The sequence below is a fragment of the Opisthocomus hoazin genome, chromosome 10 (assembly GCF_030867145.1).
Source record: "Opisthocomus hoazin isolate bOpiHoa1 chromosome 10, bOpiHoa1.hap1, whole genome shotgun sequence".
NCBI lineage: Eukaryota > Metazoa > Chordata > Aves > Opisthocomiformes > Opisthocomidae > Opisthocomus > Opisthocomus hoazin.
Window position 1 is genome coordinate 7503348 of NC_134423.1, and position 8282 is coordinate 7511629.

The 8282-nt window shown below is 48.0% G+C and overlaps 1 protein-coding gene across 2 annotated transcripts; it reads left to right on the top strand.

The window, feature by feature from the left end:
* Nucleotides 1-583: 583 nt before the first annotated feature.
* Nucleotides 584-7508, top strand: LOC142362553 (creatine kinase B-type-like). 2 transcript variants are annotated; one of them, XM_075431568.1, is made up of 7 exons: nucleotides 584-776; nucleotides 1915-2069; nucleotides 2989-3121; nucleotides 4020-4191; nucleotides 5755-5878; nucleotides 6594-6783; nucleotides 7330-7508. In XM_075431568.1, exons 1-7 carry the CDS (start codon nucleotides 584-586, stop codon nucleotides 7506-7508), a joined length of 1146 nt encoding a protein of 381 aa, XP_075287683.1. The 2 variants fall into 2 exon arrangements, with proteins under 2 accessions (XP_075287683.1, XP_075287684.1); XM_075431569.1 differs by lacking the exon at nucleotides 584-776 and adding an exon at nucleotides 1252-1429.
* The last annotated feature ends 774 nt before the right edge of the window (nucleotides 7509-8282 follow it).

Here is an 8282-nt window from a genome sequence, read left to right on the forward strand (position 1 = left end):
ACATTTAAGAAAAAAAAAAAATTATTCTTTTTCCCTTCGTTGTGTGGGGTGGAGCCGGTCCGGCTGAGGAGGGGGAGCAGGGCTGCGGGGGGGCAGCGCGGGGAAGGGTTGGGGGACGTGGCACGGAGCTCCGGCGGGGCAGGTGCTGGCCGGGCGTGCTCCCACTCTAACACCGGATTAACCCGGTACTTAGCAGGGTAGTGACATATGCTCGCCCCAGCCGGGTCCCCTGAGGGAGCCGCCCGTTGTATAACGCCTTGCTGGGTGCTTCCCAGCTCGGGGTGGCTCGCCGGGCACGGCCGCTCATCGGGCCGGGGCCGGAGGAGCGGGGAGCCCCTGCCCTGCCGCGTCCTCACAGATCCCGGGGCAGGGCTGGTGGAGGCGAAGAACTTTTTTCTTTCCTCCTTCCTGGCTTCTCTGGAAGGTGGTGCGGCAGCGAAGGTGTGAAAGGCAGGGGTGGAGTAACAGCCAAGGTGACCTTGCCTGGGCCCCGGCTTCCCACCCCAGGCGTTTCGGGGGCCTACCAAGCCCCCCGTGATAGGCTTCCCCTCTTTCTCCCCTAGTGACTGCGGTAGGGTCAGACATGCCCTTCTCAAACAGCCACAACCTTTTGAAGATGAAGTACTGTACCGAAGAAGAGTTCCCTGACCTGAGCGCTCACAACAACCACATGGCCAAGGTGCTGACCCTGGACCTGTACAAGAAATTGAGGGATAAACAGACTCCCAGTGGATTTACGCTGGACGATGTCATCCAGACTGGGGTTGACAACCCAGGTAACGGCTGGGGACCGTTAGATCTGCGTAAGGATCTGCTCTCCCTCCTTACTGGAAGTGCTTCTGGACAACAGCACCCAAAGCTCTTGAGCTGCTGAGAGGCAAATCTCATAAAGTGTTGCCAGATGGCTCTGAACCCATGGCTGTGTTAAGAGGCCTTGTTCTGTCGAGCCACCTTCCTTGCTGTGATCTGACACATCGGTTCCCAGACACTTCGATTATGGAACTGCTCTGCCAAATACTTTCAATCCGAACAAAAAAAGAAAAGCAAAACCCCAAATGCATTCTAATTATAACACAATCGGGGGAGGGAAAAACCCAATCCTGACGTTATGCGGGCTTACCTGGCTGTTGTGGTCTATACCTATTCCAAACTGATTATGTGATGTTCTCTAGCACTTCTATGAAAAAAGGGGGAGCAGATGTGTTTTCATGTTAACATTACAGTATTTATTTTTACTCTAGCAATATCAAAATGGCCCAACTAAATAATCACAGACTGCCTCCTGATGAGGAGTACCCAGACCTGAGCACCCACAACAACCACATGGCCAAAGTTCTAACCCTGGATTTATACAAGAAACTGAGAGACAGAGCCACGCCCAGTGGCTTCACCCTGGATGACGTCATTCAGACTGGGGTTGATAATCCTGGTAAAATGCATTGAGAATATTCTGTGTGAGCCAGCTGGAGTAACTGGTGCTTTAGAGTGTGGTGAATTCAAGCTAATCTTGTGGAGGTGGTATTTATGAGCAGACTACGGAAATGCAGCTCTGTCTGTAACAGAAGGAACAAAAAGCCAAGCATGCTTGCCTACAGCAAAGCATGACGGTTCAGACATAAAGTTGTATCTGGTGGTCTAAACTAGCTAGTGAAACTGGATGTGCTGTGCAAATTTGTCCTAAACCAATCTTGACAAATGAGCGTGATTTAATGGCAATAGCTGTGGCTTTCCATAGCACTGCATCTGCCTAACTGGATGCAGTGTAAAATGTAGGGCTTCTCCAAGTGTTTGTATGTAAGAATATGTTTCGAAGTGACTAGACCTACCACTAAAGAACTTGCCTGGTTAGTGCTGTGCTGGAATACAGCCAAACATCACCCAAACTTAGCTCTTCTGACTTTATTACCACTCCAGGCCATCCCTTCATAATGACAGTAGGATGCGTAGCTGGTGATGAAGAGTCCTATGACGTGTTTAAGGAACTCTTTGGTCCAGTTATCGAAGACAGGCATGGTGGTTACAAACCAACTGATGAGCACAAGACTGACCTGAATGCTGATAACCTGCAGGTATGAACTTTTGATCAATTACTGATGCTTACTTGTCTGAGGGCTGGGTAAAGTTGTTGGCAGCTGCCTAAACTTGACTGCTCAGTCTCTGTCCCCTCACTTTCACCCAGGACAGACCCATAGGCTGTGTGTCCAGTCCAATCAGACTTAAGATCTTGCTGCTGTAGGATGTCAGTGGCTGGGTAGAACCGGGCAGCTGGCATGCAGCAGCAGCTTGCTTCATGTGCTGCTGCAATGTAGGGCGTGCCAAACATGTTCAACATGTATTTCCATAAACTGTGGGCTAAGTCAAGCTAAACAGCACTGGCCTAGGGCTCACAGACTGTCATCAAACTGAACACTTTCTACGATCTTATCTTGGATCTTAAATGTCACCTGGTGGTCTTGTGCTATAGAACAGACTTTGTTATGGCTAGGAGTAAGGATTTCTGCCCACTTCATGGATTTCAAATGTTACTGTAGACTTGAGGAATTCCTAATGCCACGTTGATTGGCAAGCCATAGGTCATCTTGAAAAGAGACTTTGGATGACAGTAGTGAATAGTTCTCATTTGCAAGAGTAAACGCCTACCTAAGCAACAAGGGTTTGCCTCATGTTGACACCTCTAGATTGCAGATCTGAAGGGGTAACGGAAGCCCAGACCTTAGTTTGAAATGGGGATAAAACTGATAGTCTGGTTGTATCTCCGTCTTCTGGCACTACTTAGTAGCTGTAGCCTTAGCCTCAAAACAAGGGTTGTGTTACACATATGCTTGAACTAATGCTGAAGAAAATGGTCCTGAAATAAGACACTGGCTTACAGGTCAATTAGTCAATATCTCAAGTTTGAGATGTATGCTTCAATGCATGGAAGCTACATGGATTTATGGTAGGTATCTTGGCAACACAGTTGTACTCACTGGTTTCCTAACCTTGTAGGGAGGCGATGACCTGGATCCCAATTACGTGCTAAGTTCCCGTGTCAGAACCGGTAGAAGCATCCGTGGATTCTGCCTTCCCCCGCACTGTAGTCGAGGAGAGAGGCGGGCTATCGAAAAGCTCTCTGTTGAAGGTAAAGCGCGTCAGGGAAACTACTTAGATCCTTTGCGCAAGAGGCGTTCTTTGCATTTTGAAAATGGAGGCAGTTGGCAAAAGCTGCCTGCCTCAGTACTTAGTCTGAACACAGAGCCTGTCCTGGAAAAGGCTGGTTACATTACAGCTGCCTCAGCATTGCAGTTTGTAGCTGAGAGCAAGAGCACATGTCAGAGGGAAGCTGGACTGCATGAAGTTGACCTTTGCCAATCTTGACAGCTTCTTTCTATGTGTGTGGGGAAAGATCTTGGTTCATCATGACTCAAACTTGAAATACAACAGGTACGTAGCAACTTCAGGGCTTGAGTCACGGTTGCAGTATTTTGTGGCTGCTTTTTAATTGACTTTCATTAATGTTCAGCTTGCTTAGAGGTGTAGTCTTGCTCCAAATGTGGACTAGAGTAAGCCCTAGTTTTCAGTGGAACTCCTCAGCTGCAAGTTTTTTTTCTATTGCCTCCCAACTCTATTGAGAGGAAAGGATATGCTCAAGGTGCAGCTCTGGAAACTGAGAGTGTAGTTGTTCCAAAACCTCTCAAGGGCAGGGTAACAGTCCTTGACTAGAATAATAGTGTTTGTGTATTGATGACCTTGATTCTCCTTGGAAGAAAGCACTGCACTTCTACAGTTAAGCAGCAGTAATGATTCTATACTGCATGTGAGGAACAAAGGCTACTTGTATCAGCCTGGAAGGTGCAGACACATCATCCGATGCTGCCGAAGTTCCGTAATGCTGTGAGGGCATTGCCATTGCAGATTAAAGCGAGGGAGGAACCAAACCCAGCAGATCAGACCTTGCCATACTTTGTGTGTGTGGTCTCTGACGTGCTGGTAGTGTCTGGCATCTCTGGTCCCATCCTAAAAGTGACTGTCTCTTTCAGCTTTGGGTAGCCTGGAAGGTGATCTCAAGGGGAAGTACTATGCTCTGAGGAACATGACTGATGCAGAGCAGCAACAGTTGATTGATGATCACTTCTTGTTTGACAAGCCAGTTTCTCCTCTGCTGTTGGCATCTGGGATGGCACGAGATTGGCCTGATGCCAGGGGTATCTGGTGAGTATGCCTGGAAGGGAGGAGTTGTACAAAGTCCCTGCAAAAAAAAATCTTGCAGATTTGCTTGTGGCTCGTACTGTTGGGCAAAGTGGTAGCTTCTGAACTTCTATTACGGAATCTAATGAGAAATGTGTGTTATCCTCTGGGGAAGCTACATGTAAACCAGCAGAATTTGGACAAGTGTTACCATGAACCACATTGGGCTGGTAGAAACAAACCAGTTCGACTAGCCTGTGACCAGAGCCTACCCATCCAGCACAGATTAGTGAAGCACCAGGCAATAACTGAAGCAGGTTGTGAAAGTAGATCACTTGTAAAGGAGCAGATGTGCCACTACCTTCAGCTCTTGTCCTGGGAGCTTAGAGTAATGTGTGGTTACAAACCGTAGCGTTGGCTTAGCTCAGACTTGGTACTGGATGCATAGTTGCTTCCTTGCAGTCTCATTGCTTCTGCGTGCAGAGGCTCACTGATGCTGGACTAGTATGGCTTTACTTGGACTAGTGATAAGATTCCCCCTTCCCCCCAGCCCCCAGACACTCGGTGACATGAGTTGACTGATGAAGAGATGTGGAATGGAAGGATTCTGCTTGTCGGATGTAGGTCACCTACATAAAACTCTGCATCTCGGGAGCTTCTGCAGCATAATTAACTTGCTCCCTTCTAAGCCAAGGGCTAGGTTTTTTCAACTGGAATACTCCGACTTTATTACTGTAGCTGCTTCAGTACAACGCAGAGGAAGCACGCTTTGTTTCTGTAGGTCACCTTTAAGATTGCATCATCTACCTGGAGATTGCCAGCACTAGATAGCGCTGTCATCTGATCGTAACTAATCTACAAACTTGAAGTGTAAAGTCTCAGTGTTGTCTGCATAAATAGCTTTCCTCAGGTATTAGTTAATTTTTGATCCTAATCAAGCTGAGAAATTATCAGCATGATAAATATTGATAGTACTTGCTTCCAGCTGCAAGCTAGGACAAGAGGGGCTCATTGGTGTTCGGAGGCTTTGACGGTGTCTTGGAAGAGCCCTGATCTAAAATTAATAGTGAAAACTCAGCTTAGTTCTCTGGTAAGGTACGAAGTGCGGTTGAACAGAATCTGACAAAATTCCTGATAAAAGGCTTTGTTATACATTGTCAGCGTGGTGTCATTATGAAGATCACTGTACAGGGCTGCCTCTAAGTCTGTACTGATCACCCTTCTGAAAATTCTGCTGAACAGGTGAAATCTCCTAAATTTGTAAAGTTAGGTGACAAGTGAGCTAGGGGGATGGATGGATTTTAGGGTTTGTTAGTGTAAGACTGGCTAATTTCATGTTATTACTCATTCTTGCCTGTTTAGATACAGGCCAATTCAAACTACCTCTTGAAAAGAGCAGGGTGAAAACTACTAGCTTAACTCCATTGAGTCCTGTGTGGACAAAAGAAGTAAGATTAATTTATTTGAAGAGGTAACTAAGTGAGCATCTCGAAATAAAAGCTACAATGATGAGTAATTTGGTGATGTAATAACTACACTGAAAATGTCAAGTGGGACAGACAAAAAGTTGTTTGCTTTGTCTTCTAGGCACAATCATAACAAGACCTTCCTTGTTTGGATCAATGAGGAGGATCACCTTAGAGTTATTTCCATGCAGAAAGGTGGCAACATGAAGGAAGTATTTACCCGCTTCTGTACTGGGCTAACACAGGTAAGTCAATATTGCCCGAGCTGTAGGTTCAAATAGTACTTGTTTCTCTGGTTAGAGCTGAGAATGCAAACTCTTCCAAGCCCTTTCCCGCGTCCTGCATGGTGGTGCTTCATAGCTGGGGTCTCTGGGAACACCATGATGAGATCCAGAGCTGTGAGGGCTCTGGAACACCTATACTGGCAAAGCATTGCAGCTATGAAATCTAGAATAACTCCTCTAATGTGGCACTCTTGCCCAAGTGTCTAAACTGTACTTCAAGAATTTCTACATGGTTCTATATATGGAGTGTTTAGAGACCCTGGGTGGGAGGAGAAATTCCTTGAACTGGACAGGCAAAGCTGAACTGAAGTTTCTAGGCTGAAAGCTCTTCTATGCTTTTGGTCTTGATATGAATTTGAGCCTTACCAGCCGCTTCCCTAATCCAAACAGATGTGCCAGCTTGACATGTACTAAATCAAGCTTCCCAAAAGATAGTGACTTCAGATTTTGTAGTGTAGCTTCAACTTAGCCTGTCTCACTGCTAGGAGCAAGATAAAGCAACTTACTGGTGGCCCTCTTTTTTCCAAATGGAAGGGGCTTATGTGACTGCCTTAAATAGCTGTTCAAACTGTTGTGGCTGTTGCTATGTAACTGAAGCTGTAAATGAACACTAATGGATGACCTGCATCCTTCAGGCAGAGAACAATCTCTAAACATACATTCTCTCTATTTATAGATAGAAACTCTCTTCAAGTCCAAAAACTACGAGTTCATGTGGAATCCGCACTTGGGCTACATTCTGACCTGCCCATCCAACCTGGGAACAGGGCTCCGTGCTGGTGTGCACATCAAGCTACCAAACCTTGGGAAACATGAGAAGTTTGGAAAAGTCCTGAAGAGGCTTCGGCTGCAGAAACGGGGCACAGGTGAGAGGTGATAGTGATGTCCTACTCAGGCTGCCCTAAGAAACCAGCAAAAACCTGGAAGAGTCTGTCAGACTGTCCAAAAGGCACCCTGGTAAAAGCACATGGAGATAGCCAAGCCTCAAAATAGTATCTTGAAGCTGGGGTGCTAGTGCTCTGCTTGTACCTTACTGTATCTGGCTGTCTGGGTGTGTCCTGTGTGGTATTCTGAGCACCAGATAAGGGGGACTTGGTGGCAGCTGTTCCTGTTGTAAGCAGGGGTGGGAACCCTGATGTAACTTCTGGCTAGGAAATAGCTACAGTGGTTACTTCTGACCACATGTTAGCTTGCTCATGGGTTAAAAGAGCAAAGAGCTGGCCTAATGGCATGTTCTGTGGCTCATGCTGGCAGTCCCATGCAGCTTTATCTCCTTGTGTGTAGGAGGGGGCAGCAGTGGCAGCTTGTAGACAATTGCCCTGCTGTGTTCCCACCTCAAGCTAGTGAGGGAGGAAAGGTAGACTCACCTGCTCCAGCAGTGGTTGGTGTACTGACTAAGTCTCTTGCTCCAGGTGGTGTGGACACAGCTGCTGTCGGAGGAGTGTTTGATGTCTCCAATGCTGATCGCCTTGGCTTCTCTGAGGTGGAGCTGGTGCAGATGGTGGTGGATGGTGTGAAGCTGCTCATCGAAATGGAGAAACGCCTTGAAAAAGGCCAGTCCATTGATGACATCATACCAGCTCAGAAATAAAGCACTTTGTTCTCACGCTTCCTAACGTATTGGATGAATAATAAAATATCACTCCAATTCAAACCGGTTGTTTGCAGTTCAAACGCTGCCACGTGTTCAAGGCGCAGTGAAAGCAGAGGGAAAACCCAAGGCAGGTTCAGTGCTGGCACCAGCCCTGCCCGCAGGACCTGACGGAGGTGGCGGACTGGCTGTGGCACCGAGGGGGTTTCTCCTCCTTCGCTGGCCTGGGACAAAGCTGGAAGCGACCATGGCTCCGAGAGGCAGACGAGACAGTTTTATGGCACTGGGTGGTGAAGTCATCTTGGGCGGGAAAACTGGTGTTTCAGTAAGCGTGGGCCAGGCTGCGTCTGCCCGCAGAAACTGGCCAGTCTCCCTCCACAGCTGTGGTGAAATCCCCTGAATCATCGCTAATCACCGCTCGGGTTGACGATGTTCCCAGGCTGCTGGGCAGAGCGTGCCTGCAATTACCAGGGAGCCGGCAGAGCTGTCCTGCGCTGGCCATGCCGATCCGGAGGGACGCACTGGGACCGAGTGACTGACCGTGTCCAGATGGGCGTGAGAGGAGAGGTCTCCAGTGGGGAGGGCCACCAGGAGAGCCATGGGACCGCGCTGCTCCATGAGTGGGCTGTCTTCAGCAAAGGCCATCCGGATACCTCCGTATCGAATCGCTGCTGTAACAGCCTCCGAGTTGGGACTTGTCCGGGGAGAGATGGCTCCAGAGCTACTTGTGGGATCATGCATGAGAAGAGGATTGCAAAGACTGGGAATGCTCAT

Bases quoted from the DNA above. Each gene is read 5' to 3' on its own strand.
- LOC142362553 (XM_075431568.1), top strand. From the start codon at position 584: ATGCCCTTCTCAAACAGCCACAACCTTTTGAAGATGAAGTACTGTACC. The intron at 4,192-5,754 runs GTGAGTATGCCT...TTTGTCTTCTAG, and splicing joins CCTGATGCCAGGGGTATCTG to GCACAATCATAACAAGACCT. The intron at 6,784-7,329 runs GTGAGAGGTGAT...CTCTTGCTCCAG, and splicing joins GCTGCAGAAACGGGGCACAG to GTGGTGTGGACACAGCTGCT.